Source organism: Muscardinus avellanarius, assembly GCF_963383645.1.
Source record: "Muscardinus avellanarius genome assembly, chromosome: 14".
Taxonomy (NCBI): Eukaryota; Metazoa; Chordata; class Mammalia; order Rodentia; family Gliridae; genus Muscardinus; species Muscardinus avellanarius.
In genome coordinates, this window is record NC_137800.1 from 12,520,459 (window position 1) to 12,539,012 (window position 18,554).

An 18,554-nucleotide genomic window follows, 5' to 3' on the forward strand; every position below is an offset into this window, starting at 1 on the left:
CACGGGCGGGCAGCGTGCCAGCCTGCCCCGGGCATTCCCAAGCAGGACGAGCCCCCCGCGTGGGGTCGGGATGTGGGGAGGAGTGGGGGGGTCCCCGAGCCGGACGGACAGACCTCGGCGGCGGGAAGAAGGATGCGCCCCTCGGTCCCGGCCCCCTGCCCCGGGCAACGCACAGCCAGGGCCCTTCAAAATGAAGGGCCCAAGCCCGGCGTGGTGGCCCACGCTTTAATCCCGGCACTTGGGAGGCTGTGACAGGAGGATCCGGGTTCGCGGCCAGCCTCAGCTACTTAGTGAGACCCTCTGCAACTTAGTGAGACCCTATTTCAAAATAAAGAGTTAAAAATAGGGCTGGGGTGTAGCTCGGAGGTAGAATACACCTGGGTTCCATCCCCAGTACTGCTAAAGGGATCGCCTCACCCGGGTTCTGCCAGGGGAGCCACAGGGAGATTCCGTCGCACCCCGCACCCCACCCCACGCCCCCCAAGTAGTGAATTCTTAAGGGATCGCCCCACCTGGCTCCTGGCAGGGGAGCTGGGGTGGATTCCGTCGCACCCCGCACCCCACTCACAGGCCCTTCCGGCCATCTCCTCCTTCCTAGTCTTTTTTTTTTTTTTTTTTTTTTTGGTTCTGGGGATGGGAATTCCCATCCCTACAAACCCCAGCCCCATTTTTTTATTCATTATTTTGAAAAAGGGCCTCACTGAGTTGCAAAGGGCCTCACTAAGTAGCTGAGGCTGGCGGCGAACCCAGATCCTCCTGTCTCAGCCTCCCAAGCGTGCGCCACTACCCCCCCACTCGCCTATTTTTAATATATACCTAAGCGTTCATTTTTTATTTTCTGTTTTGGCACAAATACAAATTGCATTATATTTTGAGCCTTACTTGTTTGTTATTGGTATATAAGAATATAATTTTATTTATTTATTTATTTGTTTATTTATTTATTTATTGTGGCACTAAGAGGCATTCTACCTCTGAGCTATACCTCCAGGCCAATTTTATTTATTTGGAAATAGGATCTCACTAGGTTGTTGAGAGCCTCACTAAATTGCTGAGGCTGTCCTTGAACCTGCAATCCTGTCTCAGCCTCCCATGCATTACAAGAGTACCCCCCCACACCCTGCGTGAATATGATTTTATATATTAACATCGTATCCTGAAACCTTGTTATAACGGATAATTAGTTCTAGGATTTTGTTGTTGATGATGATGATTCTTTGGTGTTTTCTAGAAAGGAAATCTTGTCATCTGTAAACTGACACCTTTACAGATTTTACAATTCGAAAAAAATTATAATTTTTTTCTTACCCAGTCTGTATACTTTTTATTTTCTTCCTTTGTCTTACTGCATTAGTTAGGAATTCCAATATTATGTTGACCAGGAATGCTGTGAGCATACATCCTTACATTGTTCCTGACTTTAGTGGGAAAGTATCTCATTTCTCACCATATATTCTTATTAGCTATAGATTCTAAGGTTTTTCTCTTAATTGTTGAGCGTTCTTCACTGATTCATGTGCTATTTAGAAGTGTATTGTTTCGCCGGGCGTGGTCACGCACACTTGTAATCCCCGGGCTTGGGAGGCGGAGACAGGAGGATTGCTCAGGTTCGAAGCCAGGTGCGCTGGCTTAAGAGACCCTGTTACAAAAATATGAAATAGGTCTGGGAGTGTAGCCCGGAGGTAGAAGGGCTTCCAGGAACCCCAGTACCACCAAAGGAAAAAAAAAAAAAAGAAGTATATTGTTTAATCTCCAGGTATTTGGGGGTGTTCCTTTTTTTGTGGTACTGGGGATTGAAGCGAGGGGCATTCTGCCTCTTAGCTACAACCCAAGCCTGATTTTATCTTTTAAGTTTGAAACAGGGTCTCACTGAGTTGCAGAGGGCCTCACTAAGTCGCTGAGGCTGGCTGCAGCCCTGTGACCCTCCTGTCTCAGCCTCCCAAGTACTGGAATAACAATCATGTGCCACCACACCTGTCTCTATTTTTCTTTTTTTATAGATTTATAGTTTCATTTCGTTGTGGTCTGAAAATCTACTTTACATGATTTTTATTCTTTAAATTTTGTTAACATATGTTTTATGGCCCAGAATATATGGTCTGCTTAGTGAATGTTCGACGTGAGCTTGGGAGTAATGTGTATTCTGTGGTTGAATGGAATATTCAACGGGTTTCAGTTACGTGCAGTTGACTGATGGTGCCAAGTTCAGAGGTGTCTTCCCGATTCGCTGCCAGCTGGATCTGTTCACTATTGAAGGGTGGATGCTGAGGTCTCCAGGCCTGGTTCTAGATTCTTCTCCTTTCCTTTGCAGTCCTAGCACTTTTGATTTCACTCCACATACTTTGTGACTCCACTGCTAGGTGCATACACATTAGGTAGGTGATGCCTTTTTGAAGAATTGACCATCTAATCATTACATAATGCCCCTCTTTGGCCTTGATAAACATCTTTAATCTAAAATATGACTTCTGAAGCCGGGCGTGGTGGCGCATGCTTGTCATCCCAGCATTTGGGAGGCTGAGACCGGAGGATCGCGATTCGCAGACAGCATCAGCTACTTAGTGAGGCCCTTTGCAACACAGTGAGACCCTGTTTCAAAACAAAGACTATAAAATAGGGCAGGGGGTGTAGCTTGGAGGTCAAATGCCCCTGGGTTCCATCCCCAGACCTGCGAAAAATAAAATAAAATAATATCTGACTTCTGTAATTAATACAGCCATTCTACCTTTTTATAATGGCAAATATAGACATTATGTCACACACACAAACACACACACACACACACACACACACACGTGTGTATAATGTTAATGTTAACACAGTGTATCTTTCTCTATCCATTTACTTTTTCTTTTCTTTTTTTTTTTTTTTTGTGTTACCCGGATTGAACCCAGGGGCATTCTACTCCAGAGCTACATCCCCAACCCTATTTTTTATTCTTTATTTTGAAACAAAGTCTCACTAAGTTGCAGAGAGCCTCAGTACTTAGCTGAGGCTGGCACAAACTTGCCATACTCCTGTCTCAGTCTCCTGAATACTGGGATTAGGGGCATGCACCATCACACCCGGCTTCATTTACTTTTAATAAATGTCTAAATTGGTTGGTTTTTTTTTTGAGACACTATATAGTTGTTTTTTATCCATTCTGATAGTACTTTTCTTTGTTTTTTGTTGTGGTATTGGAGTTGGAACTAGGAGCCTTCCACCTCCGATCAGCACCGCCAGCCCTTTTGATTTTTTAAACGGGGTCTGGCCAATGTCCAAGGGTCTCTTAGTTGTTGAGGCTGGCCTCCTACCTGCCATCCTCCTGGGTCAGCCCCCCACGCACCAGGATTACAGGTGTGAACCACTAGGTCCATCCGGCCTCACAGGTCCTTTTTCAGCTGTGCCCAGGCTATTGATTTCTCAAAGGCACTTGTAATTTCTGTTAGTGTTTTTGATTTCTAATATTTTTCTTTTGCTTTTGTCTCCAAGTTTCCGTAAACCTGCTTTCATTTCCTCTACTCACCTGGTGTGTCTCCACGGTCCCATTAGGCCCTCATCACAGTAATCATAGGTGTTTTTTTATTCCAGGCGCAGTAATCAGATGCCAAATCTGCATCCGATGCTGATATGCTGATGCTGGCGTTGGTGTGGCTTTGTCTCCTCAAACTTGATCTTCCGTTTGTTTGGCACTGGGGACTGAGCTCAGGGACATTCTACCTCCAAGCTACACCCCTAGCCCTTTTTATTTTGTATTTTTGAAACAGCACCTTGCCAAATTGCTGAGGCCTCCCAAGTGCCGGGATGACAGGGGTGCACCGCCACGCTCAGCTCAAACTGTATTCTTTGCTTTTTACCATTTTGAGCAATCTGTCTTTGCAAGATGGACACGATTAAGAAGGGAACTTCCGGGTGAGGTTTTACGTTTAGGCGCCTGAGTGGGGTGGAGATGACATTTTGCCCAGGTTGTGTGGAAGCCCTCCGGTGGCCCTGGGTTCAGTCCTGCCAATCTTGGCCTCTTGAGTTCTTCTGGCGGCCCAGCACCAGTTCACTGAGCGCCTGCCAGGCACCCAAGATGCTCAGGCCAAGCCCCTGTCCTGGAAACCTCGGGCTGGAATAAAGCCCGAGGTGACTCCGAAAGGCTTCCTTGGGGGGCCTCGGTCAGAGGAACAGGAGGGGCTGGAGTTCAGACTTCTCGCCCTGGCGGTCGAGGGCCTCCGATGACAGATCCCGCCCACCGGTCCCTGGCTTCGCGTGGGTAGCGGTGGGCAGAGTCCGGCGGTGCTGCCGCCCGCCCACAATTTCGCAACTCTTAAGAGGTGCAGCCTTCAGGGCAGCAGTCAGTTTCCTGTAGGCTGTCTGCCGGGCGCGTCTTTCCCTCCGTGCGCGCACGACTGCACAACCCAAGAAGGTGTGCGGCCCCGCAGGCATCAAAGAGCCCGGGTTTCTGAAAGACACAGCTGATTGCCCGTCCCCGGTGCGGGCGGAGCCACCGCATCTACCCCGGGACCTTGCCGAGAGCCATGCGGGGTCGCGCCCGGGCTGCTGGGCCTGGGCTCGGGGTCCGCGTGGTGACGGTCGCGCTTCTGTTCGGCTTCGCCCTGGTGAGTCTCTGGGGCACCTGCGGCGGGAGCCGGGAGGGCGCGGGCGGGCAGCGGCCAGCCTCGCCCGGGCAGCACGGCCGGGGTCGGGTGCGGGAGGAGCCGGGTCGGTCCTCCTCCCCGCCGCGGGCTGGACTTTGCCGCCCGGCCGCCGCGCCCATGCACTCCGGCACTGCGCCCTGGCCAAGGGCTGGGTACGTCTAGGGCGCTGCCAATGAAGAGTCGAGCTCAAGTTAGCGAATTCTTTGGGGATCGCCTCGCCTGGGTCCCGGGGGGGGGGGGTGGGAGCCCGGGGAGATTCCGCCGCCCCCCGCCCCCGCTGGCCTCCCCTCTCCTCTCCTCTCTTCTCCCTCGGTTTCGGGGGGCCGTGTGGGGGTGACTTGGGAAGAGCCCAGGGGCGCTGGACTGTAGGGCTTTCCATGTTCAGATGGGGCTCTGCTAAGTTGCCTAGGCTGGCCTCCAGCTTGCGATCCTCCTGTGCCAGCCTCTGCTGGAGTCTCTGGAATTACAGCGCCACGGCGGAGGCTCCCTCTCTCCCTCCCTGAGATAAGGCGGCTGAACTTGGGCACCGTGAGCCGGTGCGTGTTGCCGCGTGCCTGTAACCCCAGTACCTGGGAGACTGAGACCACCGGTTCAAGGCTAGTGCCAGCAATTTATTTTTATTTACTTACTTATTTATGCTGGGAATTAAACCCAGGGAATTCTACCTCCGAGCTACATCCCCCATATCGATTCCCCCCCCCCCCGCCCCGTACTGGGGATGGAACCCAGGGGCATTCTACCCCCGAACTACACTCCCAGCTCTTTTTTTTTTTTTTTAAACAGGGTCTCACTGAGTTGCGAAGGGCCTTGCTAAGTAATTGAGGTTGTCCACAAACCGTGATCCCCTGGTCTCTGCCCACCCTCCCATACTGGGATTACAAGTCTGTGCCACCACACCTGGCCCCAGCCCGATTTTTTATTAATTAACTAATTTATTATTATTATTATTATTATTATTATTATTTTGCGGTACTGGGGATGGAACTCAGGGGCATTCTACCTCCAAGCTACACCCCCGGCCCTACTTTTTATTCTTCATTTTGAAACAGGGTCTCACTGATTTGCAAAGGGCTTCACTAAGTAGCTGAGGCAGTGGGCAAACCACGATCCTCCTGTCTCAGCCTCCCAATGCTGGGATTACAAGCCTGGGGCCACCAAGCCTGACTTTAGTGTCGGTAATTTGACAGATCCCTTTCAAAATAAAAAGGGCTTGGAGCTGGGTGTGGTGGCGCACGCTTGTAATCCCAGCATTCAGGAGACAGACAGGAGGATGGCACAGGTTAGAAGCCAGCCTCAGCTACTTAGTGAAGCCCTTTGCAAGTCAGTGAAACCCTGTTTCAAAATAAGAATAAAAAATAGGTCAGAGGGTGTAGCTCAGAGGTTGAATGCCCCTGGGTTACATCCCCAGACCCCCCCCCCCGAAAAAAAAGGGCTGGGATATAGCTCTGGAAGTAGAATGCTCCTGGGTTCAATCCCCAAATCCCCATGATGCCCCTACCACCCCATCCTCCACCCCCAAGCCTCCCTCCTCAAAAAAAAACCCACATCAGCCACGACCTGATTGATCTGCCTTTTATGTAGTAATCACATAACCAGAAACCTTCCTGTAGAACACAGGAACGAAGGTCCGGTTTCGCTTTCTTTTAGGAGAACAGATTTATTTTTTTTGAACTGGCCTTTAAACCCAGGGGCATTCTACCTCGAAGTGACACCCCCAGACCTATTTTTTTTTTCTTCTTCTTCTTCTTCATTTTGAAACAAGGTCTCGATAAATTGCAGAGAGCCTAAGTAGCTGAGGCTGGCTGGAACCTGTGATCCTCCTGTCTCAGCCTCCCAAGTACTAGGATTAAAAGTGTGTGCCACCGTGCCGGGCAGGAACAGATGTTTAATATAGAGGGAAATCAGGAATTCTCCCAGTTGCTGCTGCTAACTACACTCTTCCAGGTTAAGGGGGAAAAAACCCAAAAAACCTTATACACCTAAAGAACAAACCAACCCGCTTTCCACTGCTGCAACAAAGTGCCTGGGGCTGAGTCATATATGAAGCTTATTTTATTTATTTTTTATAGTACTGGGGGTGGAACTCAGGGCATTTTACCTCCCAGCTATACCCCCAGCCCTTATTTTTTTTATTCTTTATTTTGAAAAAAAGTCTTAGTAAGTTGTGGAGGGGCTCACCCATGATCCTCCTGTCTCAGCCCCACATGTGCCACCAGGCTTGGCTATGAGGAAGTTTATTTAAGCACACTGCTCTGGAAGGTTCTGGGTGTGGTCCCCTGCTGGGGAGTGTTCTGACTCACACAGCATCCAGGCCAGGAGTAGATGGGAGAATGGAAGCAGGGAGGTCCAGGCTTTTTTTTTTTTTTTTTTTTGGTGGTACTGGGGGTGGAACCCAGGGGCTTTCTACCTCTGGGCTATACTCCCATACCTATTTTTATATTTTATTTGGAAATAAGGTTTCACTAAGTTGCTGAGAGCCTCACTAAGTAGTTGAGGCTGGCTTCGAACCTGTGTGATCCTCCTGGCTCAGCCTCCCAAGTGCCACCACGCCCGCCCGTTTAGGCTTTGGTTTTTGATGACAAACCCCAGGAGCACTGGTTGAGAATGACCTTTATCCTATTCAAGGTCAGCCCCTATTGATCTAATCACTGCTCACCAGGCCTCACCTCCTAAAGGCCACACTCCCTCAATAGCACCACTTGGGGACCAAGCTTCCAATACATGACCCCCTGAGGATACTTAGACTGGACCACAAGCTTACAGGTGTCATGAAATTTTTGATGTTTTCATTTAACAAATTGATACAAACCTCAGGAAACCAATAACATGTGTAATATCAAAACAAGGAGAAAATTTGTTTTTACTTTTTGTAGTACTAAGGACTGACTGGACCCAGGGGCATTCTACCTTTGAGCTATACCCCCAGCCCAATTTTATTTATTTATTTTTGGTAGTACTGGGGATGGAACCCTTTCTACCTCCGGTCTACACTCCAAGACCTATTTTCTATTTTATTTGGAAACAGGGTCTCTTAGGCCAGCAAGACTGGATTCGAACCAGGCTTCAAACCTGTGACCCTCCTGTCTCCGCCTCCCAAGCGCGGGGATTACAAACGTGCGCCACCACGCCCGGCTAATTTTTTAAATTTTGAAATAGGGTCTGCGGAGACTGTGATCCTACAGTCCTCCTGTCTCAGTCTCCTGGCATCATCACCACACTCTGCTATCCTGCAGTTTTATTGTGTGCATGAGGCAGATGTGAACCACATCTGCTTCTATATTTTAATCCACCATCCTGTGGTAGCTGTTGAGATTATGTCTTGGTCTTGCTTTTGCTAATTCCAACAGCACTGTAGTACATACCTTGGCGTGTTCATATGCACATACCATGTGCACCATCTATTAGGAAACTCCTTAGAAGTGGAATTGTTGGACTAATGGGTTAATAACTGTAGCATTTGTTCAGATATTTGCTCAGCATTTGTTCAGAAATTATCCTTCAGAAGAAGATTCTAAGCCAGGTGTGGTGGTGCATACCTGTAATCCCAGTACTTGGGAGGCTGAGACAGGAGGGTCACAGGCTTGAAGCCAGCCTCTGCAGTTTACTGAGGCCCTCTGCAACTTAGTGAGGCTCTGTTTCAAAATAAAAAATAAAATGGGGCTGGAGGTGGAGCCCAGAGGTAGAATGGCCCTGGGTTCAATCCCCAGTAGTACACAAAAAAAGAAGCCGGGTGTGGTGGCACATGCTTGTAATCCCAGAGTTTGGGAGGCTGAGACAGGAGGATTGCACAGTTTCGAAGCCAGCCTCAGCTACTGAGTGAGGCTCTCAGCAACTTAGTGAGACCCTGTTTCCAAATAAAATATAAAATAGGTCTGGGAGAGTAAACTGGGGGTAGAAAGCTCCTGAGTTCCATCCCAGCACCACACAAAAAAAGTATATAAATAAAAAAAGAGAAGGTTCCACCAATTTCACACACATCCGAAATATAAAATGTGCCTGTGTTTCTACACCCTTGCCACACTGGGGTAAAGGGGTAAAGTCTTTGCCATTCTAAGAGATAAAAAGTGATATACCAGCCAGGCGTGGTGGTGCACGCTTGTAATCCCAGCATTTGGGAGGCTGAGACAGGAGGATTGCGGTTTGCAGACAGCATCAGCTACTACTTAGTGAGGCCCTTTGCGACTCAGTGAGACCCTGTTTCAAAATAAAGAATAGAAAATAGGGCTGGGGTTGTACCTTGGAGGTAGAATGCCTCTGGGTTCCACTCACAGCACTGAAAAAAAAAAAAAAAAAAAAAAAAAAAGATATACCACAGCATGGCATCTTTGACCACAACATGGCATTTTTAATCCCTTGGTGCTATTAGACATTCTCAAGGCTCGGGGGTGGGGGAGGGATTCAAATACTGGTGGTAGGAAACCCGGACACCCCAGCGCAGGCACAGGAGAGCCTGGAATCCCAGCTCTGTCCTGGAAACCCCGGCACCTGGGGTGAGTTCTGCCACTCAGCGGGGCCCATTGCTGTCAGAGGGTTTCATGGGAGGAGGCTCGGCCCTGAGCCCAGGTCCTCTGTGGCTGTGACCAGATCTTCCACCTGCCGCCTGCCTTCCTGATAGAAGAGGTTGTGGCGGAGCGTGGAGTGTGGCTGGAGGTGAGAGATGGTGCTTGCATCACCCCTGGGGTGCTTTGGTCCACTTTGGAAATCCACAGCTTGGAGGAAGTGGCTCGATTAAAAGTCAACATTGTGGGTAGTGATTTTACTCGTCAGGACACATGTTTAAACACAGCACTAAGCCAGACGTAGGCTCACGCTTGTAATCCCAGTACTTGAGAGGCTGGGACAGGAGGATCGTAGGTCAGGTGGCCAGCCTCGGCTACTTAGTGAGCTCCTCCACAACTTAGGCGCCGTTTCAAAATACAGAATAAAAAATAGGGCTGGGGATGTAGCTCAGAGGTAGAAGGTAGAATGCCCCTGGGTTCCATCCCCGTACCGCAAAAAACAAAAATAAAAACGAAACATAGCACCAGCCATGTGCCAAGCTCTGTCCTCAGCCTTTAGGGACACTAAATATGTTAATATTCATAGTGCAGACGGAATGGGAGCCCTTGGAGTTCATTTCCCCTGAGAGGTGTGGGTCTTGTGGTGGGGGAAGGAACTGGGCAGGATGTGGGCTAACCTCAGGTGTTGCTCCAAGGGTTGCTGCCCTCGGGGTATATCTAGCGGCTGTCTATGAAGCCCAGGCTCAGCTAGCAGAGTTCCTTATATTTCAAGAAAGAGAAACTTGCTTGGAGAAGGGCAGTGGCTTCCATAGGACCACCAAACTATTTCATGGCTGGCCCTGGACTACAAACCAGATGGCTTGGTTGTTAATCCAGGAGTCTTTTTCCACCCAAAGACCAACATAGCAAACAAAATAATCACTGAGTACCCTCAAAGAAGCAGACCTGCAGCCATAGGAAGACCGGGAGAAAAGGCTTAAACAGACATTCTGCCTGTTCGGTTTAAGACCAGCTTGGAGTGTATGTTTCCTAGAGAGAAAGCAAAGGGTGAGCCACCATGTTGGCGCTAATCCCAGTTGGGGAGGAGCGGGGCCTGGAAATCCCCTAGCTTGTGACTTGTCTCGGGTTCATGTAGGACAATACCTGGAAGAGGCCATCAGAGCCATCACGGGACCCTGGTGTGCCGCCGACTGAAATCAGATTTCTGGTCACATCCTCAGTCCCCAAGCGACCACAAACCAGAGCCTTGTTCTGGCTCCCTGCCCCATTACAGTGGCTTCTTCCTCTACGTAAACCAGCGACCCTGCCTCTGGTGACATCTGTCACTTCTGCCAGTCACCTTTGTTGACTTTGGGATTATATTTATGTCTGTGCGCCAGCTCTCTGTGAACCAGAACTTTCCTGTCCCGAGGAAAGAAAGTGCTGAGTGTGGTCCTCAATACGCTGCGCAGTTCCTCGCAGCGTGCACAAGATGTGCTCTTGTTACTGGGTGGAAAATTTTAAAACCGTTCTGCACAACCTCAGTCCTTGCTTATCTGCTTGGAAAGCTTTCAAACCAAAAGCAAAAATGTGGAATATCGGAGGTGTTTTTTTTTTTGTTTGTTTGTTTTTGTTTTGGTGGTACTGGGGTGGAACCCAGGGGCTTTCTACCTTCAGGCTATACTCCCAGACCTATTTTTTATATTTTTATTGGAAACAGGGTCTCACCAAGTTGCTGAGAGCCTCACTAAGTAGCTGAGGCTGGTTTCGAACCTGTGCAAATCTCCTGTCTCAGCCTCCCAAACGCTGGGATTACAAGTGTGCTCCACTATGGCTCAGCTCAGAGGTTTATTTAGACCTTGCATGAATGAGAAAAGTTGTGCAGAAGAGGGGGAGGAGCTGCACTCCAGGGGAAAGCTTCTGAATGGGACATGGGGCAGGAGGAAGTAGCCTGGGCAGAGATGATCTTGCGGGCATGAGTCTGGAGCCCTGTTTCCAGGAAAGGAAAGTGCCTGTGGAGTTTGCCACCTGTTAGGTTTTATATTCTGTCTGGACATCTTTTTTTTTTTTTTTTCATATCTTTGGTACTGAGGATTGAATCCAGAGAAGGTCTACCTCTGAGCTACACCCCCAACTCTATTTTATTTATTTATTTGTTTGTTTGTTTATTTATTTATTTATGATACCAGAGACATTCTACCTCCAAGCTCCACCCCCAGCCTTATTTTTTATTATTTATTTTGAAACAGGGTCTCACTAAGTTGTCAAGGGCTTCACTAAGTAGCTGAGGCTGACTGCGAACCTGTGATCCTCACTTCTCAGCCTCCCAAGTATTGGGATTACAAGCGTGCACCACTGTGCTCTGCTAGTGAAACCCTGTTTAAAAAAATAAAATAAAATAAAATTAGGGCTAGGGAGGTAGCACAGAGGTGGAATGCCCCTGAGTTCAATCCCCAGTACTACACACAAAAAAATGAAATAAAGAAATACAGCCAGGTGTGGTGAGGCATGCTTGTAATCTCAGCATTCAGAAGGCTGAGATGGGAGGATCGCAGTTCATGGCCAGTCTCAGCCACTTAGTGAGGTCCTTTGTAACTCAGTGAGACCCTGTTTCAAAATAAAGAATAAAAAATAGGGCTGGGAGTATACCCCTGGGTTTCACTCCCAATACCACAAAAAAATGTGTGTTTATCTATATCTATCTATCTATCTATCTATACTTCATATATGTGTGTGTGTGTCTGTGTGTGTGTGTGTGTGTGTGTGTGTGTCTGTGTGTCTGTGTGTGTGTGTGCTGATAATAGAACTTTAAAATATGTGAAGAAGCAGGGCTTGGTTCAAGGATAGCCTCCACAAGTGGTGAGACTCTCACCAACCTAGCAAGACACTGTTTCAAAATAAAAATAAAGTAGGGCTGGAGGTGTAATTAGGAGGCAGATCGCCTCTGGCTTCAATTCCCAGTACTAAATAAATAAATAAATAAATAAATCTCACCCATAAAACACATGCCTTTACACTTGAAAGTAAACGGGAAGTAAAAAGAGTAGAGGTCAATAAAATGGAATACAAATAATAAAAGGTGCTGACAAACCAAAAATTGGTTTTCTGAGGCAATAATAAAATAAAATTAATAAACTAAGATTCAGAAGGAAAAAAAAAACCCAAGCCATTAGAGAGCACAAACTACTAATATCAGGAAGTAATTACAGGACTGTACAAATTCTATAGCCATTAAAACGGTAGTAATGGTCTGGCCTGTTGCTGCCGCCTGTAATACCAGTGCTTGGGAGGCTAAGGCAGAAGCCTGCAGGTTCGAGGTCAGCTTGAACATCTTAGCAAGTTAGCCCTCACGACCAATCACCTCACCTCTTAAAGGTCTCACTTCTCTTTTTTATTTTTTTGGTACTGAGGATTGAACCCAGCAGCATTCTACCTCTGAGCTGCACCCCCAGCTCTATTTTAATTTTTGGTTTTTGAAACAGGATCTCACTAGGTTGCCGAGAGTCTTGCTAAGCTGCTAAAGCTGTCCTTGAACCTGCAATCCTCCTGTCCTGGCCGTCTAAGTACTGGGATTTCAGGCCTGCACCATCTTCCTCAGCTTGACTATAATTTTAATTTTATTTGGAAACAGGGTCTCTTAAGCCAGCTGAGGCTGGCTTCGAACCTGTGCAATCCTCCTGTCTCAGCCTCCCAAGCACAGAGATTACAAGCGTGCACCACTACGCCCGGCTGACTGTAATATTTAAAAAAATTATTTGTGAGCTGGGCGTGGTGGTGCATGCTTGTAATACCAGCATTTGGGAGGCTGAGACAGGAGGATCACGGTTTGTGGACAGCCTCAGGTGCTCAGTGAGGCCTTCTGCAACTCAGTGAGACCCTGTTTCAAAATAAAGAATAGAAAAATAGGCCTGGGGTTGTAGCTTGGAGGAGAATGCCCCTGGGTTCCATCCCCAGTACTGCAAAAAAAAAAAAAAAGAGTGTATTTGTATATAGGAGAGAGAGAGACAGAATATTCTTCATACATATATGGTCAATTAGTAGAACAAAGTCAGAGGATGCATTTTCTGGTTGAGGGGGTATGATTTATTTTATTTTTATCTTGTGAAAATTTTCCTGTACTTTTTCACTACCTGAATAAAAACTTTCTTTCTTTGCAATACTGAGGATTGAACCCAGAGGCATTCTACCTCTCACCTACACCCCCAGCCCTATTTTTTATTTTGAGACAGGGCCTCACTATGAACCTGCAATCCTCCTGTCTCAGCCTTCCAAGTACTGGCATTACAAGTGAAAAACTTTATTTTTTTATTATGAGACCAAAGAATGAAGGGGAGTTTTTCAAGTCTATATTATCTGTCTAACCCTAAGAGGCAAAGAAACAAACATGAACGCACGCAAGCGGTTGGAAGTTTTAGAACTGGGAGAAAGATCCGGGTTCTATTTCATTTGGGAGCTGTTAGGAAAGGAATGTGAGGTTCATGTTACAGTGGGTGCGACCTGGAAGTCACTGATGGAGCTCTCCCTTTGTCCCCGCAGATCCCAGTCAATCCAGCCACAATCGCCAGCACTGACCATCTACTAGCTAAGCTGCCGAATGGATTATGTCCAGCAGGTATGTACTAAGATTGATCTCTAACCTTTTCTTTTTGTGCCACTGGGGATTGAACCCAGAGGCATCCAACCTCTGAGCTACACCTATTATTATTATTATTATTATTATTATTATTATTAATGTTACTGGGGATGGAACCCAGGGGCATTTTACCTCCAAGCTATACCCCCTGTCCTATATTTTATTCTTTATTTTGAAACAGGGTCTCACTGAGTTGCAAAGGGCCTCACTAAGTAGCTGCGGCTGTCCTTGAACCACGATCCTCCTGTCTCAGCCTCCCAAATGATGGGATTACAAGTGTGCACCACCATGCCTGGCTCCTATTTTATTATTTTATTTTGTAACGGGTTCTCACTAAGATGCAGAGGGCCTCACTAAGTTGCCAAAGCTGGTCTCCAACCCGCAATCCTCCCGTCTCAGCCTCCCAAATATTGGGATTGCAATTGTGCACCCCACGCCTGACAATGTCTAATCTTTCCTGATGTCCCTGTCTCCGTGTCCTTCTAGTCTTCTGTTTCCTGCCATTCCCAGTTCAGATATTTGGGTGTTTTTTTAAAATTTTTTATTGGTGCATTGCAGTCATACATCTTAATGGGATACAAGATGGTGGAAACAGACATGCACACCAGATATTTGTTGATCCTTTGCCAAATCCAGGGTTATGAAGATTTCTCCCCATGTTTTCTTCTAAACATCTCTTCTATTACATTCAACTACTTAATCAACTTGGAGTTCATTATCATATGTGACATCAGATAAACGTCCAGTGTCCTTCTGCAATTTCACCAATACCATTTGTCAAAAAGACTCCTCTTAGCCAAGCACGATATATCAGGGCTGTAAGTCTGGCTACTCGGGAGGCTGAAGTAGGAGGGGGGCAAGTTCAGGGCCAGCCTGGACAATGTAAAGAGCCCCTGTCTCAAAATAAAAAATTAAAAGGGCTGGAGTTTAGCAGTAGAGTATTCTTGGGTTCCTTCCTAAGCACTGCCAAAAGTAGTAGTAGTAGTAATTAATAATAATAATAATAATAATAATAATAATAAGAAGAAGAAGAAGAAGAAGAAGAAGAAGAGAAGAAGAAAAGAAAAAGAAGACTATTTTTTCGCGCTGGATGGTCTTGGCATCCTTTTCGAAAATCCCTTGAACATCAATGTATGAGATATTTTTGGACTCTTAATTCTGTTTCATTAGCCTGTATCTGTCTTTTTGCCAGCATCACATAGTCATGACTACTGTTGTTTTATAGTGTGTTTTAAAATCAGAAGTGTAGCTGGACGTGGTGGCGCACGCTTGTAATCCCTGCGCTTGGGAGGCTGAGACAGGAGGATCGCGCAGGTTCGAAGCCAGCCTCAGCTACTTAGTGAGGCTCTCAGTAACTTAATGAGGCCCTGTTCCCAAATAAAATATAAAGTAGGTCTGGGAGTATAGCCTGGAGGTAGAAAGCCCCTGGATTCCACCCCCACATACCACCAAAAAAAAAAAAAATTAGAAGTGTGAGTCATTTTTGTTTTTCTTCTCCAGAATTATTATTTAATTATTATTTTTATGATTTTTGTTTTTTTGGGGGAGCACTGGAAATTGAACCCAGGGGCATTCTCCCTCCAAGCTACACCCCTTAGCCCATGTGTGTGTGTGTGTGTGTGTGTGTGTGTGTGTGTGTGTGTTACTGGGGATTAAACTCAGGGGCATTCTACCTTCAAGCTATACCCCCAGCCCTATTTTTTTATTTCTTATTTGGAGACAGGGGCTTCTAGGTTGATGAGTCTTATTACTTGCTGAGGCTGTTCTCAAACCTGCAATCCTCCTGTCTCAGCCTCCCAAATGCCGGGATTGCAAGCGTGCGCCACCACTTATTTTAGGTCATCTTTGAGTTCTTCCAACAATGCCTTGTAGCTTTTAGACTGAGGTTTGCTTTTTTTCTTGTTGTTGTTTCTAAATACTGTGTGTGTGTGTGTGTGTGTGTGTGTGTGTGTGTGTGTGTGTGTTTTACGAGGATTGAACCCAGGGGCAGTCTACCTCTGAGCTACACTACCAGTGTTATTTTGTTTTTTCATTTTGAAGCAGAGTCTCCGTAAACTACAGAGAGCCTCACTAATCTGCCGCAGCTTCTGTGAACCTGCGCTCCCCCTGAATCTGTCCCTCAAGTACTGGGATTCCAAGGGTGTGCCCCACCTGACTATGCTTAATACTTTCTGCTCTTCTTGCCAATGGAATTTTTCTGGGTTTCATTTTTGGATTGTTCATTCTGAATGTGTTTAAAAAAATAGATTTTTGTGCACTGATCTTGTATTGTGTAATCTCACTGGGTTTCTTAAGTGCTTTCTCAGCAGATTCCTTCTGTAGATAGGATGATGTCATTTTGCAAACAGATTGTTTTTATTTTCTTTTCAAACTGGGTGGCTCAGTTCTTTTTTTGGCCTAATTTTTCTGGCTAGAACCTCCAGCTGTTGAGTAAGAGTGGTGAGAGCAGACTGTGTGTGTGTGTGTGTGTGTGTGTGTGTGTGTGTGTGTGTGAGAGAGAGAGAGAGAGAGAGAGAGAGAGAGAGAGAGAGAGAGAGAGAGAGAGAGAAGAGGGAGGGGGAGAGCGCAAGTGAGCGCGGGGAGGGCATATTTCAATCTCTTTTGTTTTTACGGTACTGGGGATGGAACCCAGGGGCATTCTTCCTCCGAGCTACACCCCCAGCCCTACTTTTGATTCTTTATTTTGAAACAGGGTCTCACTGAGTTGCAGAGGGTCTCACTAAGTAGTAGCTGAGGCTGTCCGCGAACCTCGATCCTCCTGTCTTCGCCTCCCGAATGCTGGGATTATAAGTGTGTGCCACCACGCCTAGCTTCATTCTTTTGTTATTAAGTATGATCTTAGCTGTGGTTTTGTAGATACCCTTTACCAGGTTGAGTAAGTTTATCTCTGCTCTTAGTTTGCTTTATGGTTTTTATCATGAAAGGGCATTGGAGTGTGTGTGTGTGTGTGTGTGTGTGTGTGTGTGTGTGTTCCTGGTAGTAGAACCCAGGAGCCTTTTACCTCCAGGCTTCACCTCCAGAACTGTTTTATTTTTTATTTGGAAACAGGGTCTTGCTAAGTTGCTGAGAACCTCACTGAATTGCTGAGGCTGGCTGTGAACCTGCAGTCCTCTTGTCTCAGCCTCCCAAGCACTGGGATTACAAGCGTGTGCCACCGTGCCTGGCTAAGACCATTGGACTTAGATCAAATGCCATCTCCATGTCTTCTGAGGTGAAATGTGGTTTGTGGTCTTCATTCTCTTGATAAAATTTGTTACATCAGTTTGTGTTTGGTAAGTTGGCTTGACCTTGCATTCCTGGGATAAAACTCACTTGGACATGGTGTATAATTGTTTTATCTGTCTCTAGATTCATTATATTAATATTTTGTTGCAGATTTCTACATTCTTTTTTTTTTTTTTTTTTTTTTTTGGTGGTACTGGGGTTCCTGGAAACCCTTCTACCTCTGGGCTACACTTCCAAACCTATTTTTTATATATTTTTTTATTTGGAAACAGGGTCTCTTAAGCCAGCAAGGCTGGCTTCAAACCTGCGCGATCCTCCTGCCTCCGCCTCCTAAGCGCGGGGATTACAAGCATGTGCCACCACGCCCGGGTACATTCTTATCAATAAACATTCTAATCTCTAGTTTCCTTTTCTTATAATGTCCTTTTTTAGTGTTGGTAGTAGGATCATACTGTTCTCAGAAAATGAGCTGAGAAATGTTCCCCCCTACTATTTCTTAGGAGAGTTTGTGAAGAGTTTGTATTAACTTTTCTTGAAATGTTTGGTAGAATTCAGTAGTGAAACTGTCTAGGCCTGGGTTTTTCTTTGAGGTTTTTTTGTTGTTTGGTTTTCTTTATGCAGCGTTGGGGGACTGAACCCCAGCGTGCTTTATCACTGTGCTCTATCTTCAGCCCCTTTTTATTTATTCATTCATTCATTCATGCATTCATGCATGCATGCATTCATTTTGTGGTACTGAGGATGGAACCCAGGGGCATTCTGCCTTTGAGCTACACTCTCGGTCCTATTTTTTATTCTTTATTTTGAAACAGGGTCTCACTGAGTTGCAGAGGGCCTCACTAAGTATCTGAAGCTGTCTGGGGCGGGTATTAGGTGAGGTCTGGCTCATGTTGCTTTCAATCTATGAGGACAGGCCAGTGAAAAAAATTCAGCCTGAACAGAAGCCACATTCTTTCCACTGAAGTTTATGTACAATTTAGACCCAATCACAGGATACTGTAGCAGCACCGGAATGAAACAGAGCCTCTGGCATCTACTGCCAATAGCTAGGTAGTTCTGTTCTGGCATGGACACAGGTTGGAAAACAATTTCCAAGACAAAAAATAGATAGAGCTACAGGTAGGCTTTACTTAAAAGAAACAGAGCCGGGCGTGGTGGCGCACGCTTGTCATCCCCGCGCTTGGGAGGCAGAGACAGGAGGATCGCGCAGGTTCGAAGCCAGTCGCGCGCGCTGGCTTAGGAGACCCTGTTTCCAAATAAAAATGTAAAAATAGGTCTGGGAGTGTATCCCGGAGGTAGAAGGGCTTTCAGGAACCCCAGTACCACCAAAATAAATAAATAAATAAATAAATAAATAAAAGAAAAGAAACAGAAACAGAAATACACAATTAGGAGAGAATGCTACGGGACAGGCATGGTGGTGCATGCCTATAATCCCAGTACTTGGGAGGCCGAGATAGTAGGATTGCAGGTTTGAAGCCAACCTCAGCAAATCAGTGAGAGACTCAGCAACCTAGTGAGATCCTGTTTCAGAGAGAGAGACAGAGACAGAGACAGACAGATAGACAGGCACTGACACTGGCAGGCCAGAGT

General features: G+C 46.5%; 1 protein-coding gene across 1 annotated transcript in view; it reads left to right on the top strand.

Annotated features, from left to right (window-relative positions):
• Positions 1-4,505: 4,505 nt before the first annotated feature.
• LOC308273096 (tumor necrosis factor receptor superfamily member 10B-like) overlaps positions 4,506-18,554 on the top strand; it is a gene marked incomplete at both ends in the record, with an annotated part of 29,857 nt that continues 15,808 nt past the window's right edge. The window contains 3 exons of the mRNA XM_080710213.1: positions 4,506-4,673; positions 9,210-9,275; positions 13,640-13,715. Coding sequence (XP_080566339.1) covers positions 4,506-4,673; positions 9,210-9,275; positions 13,640-13,715 — 310 coding nt within the window. The remainder of the gene's footprint in view (positions 4,674-9,209; positions 9,276-13,639; positions 13,716-18,554) is intronic.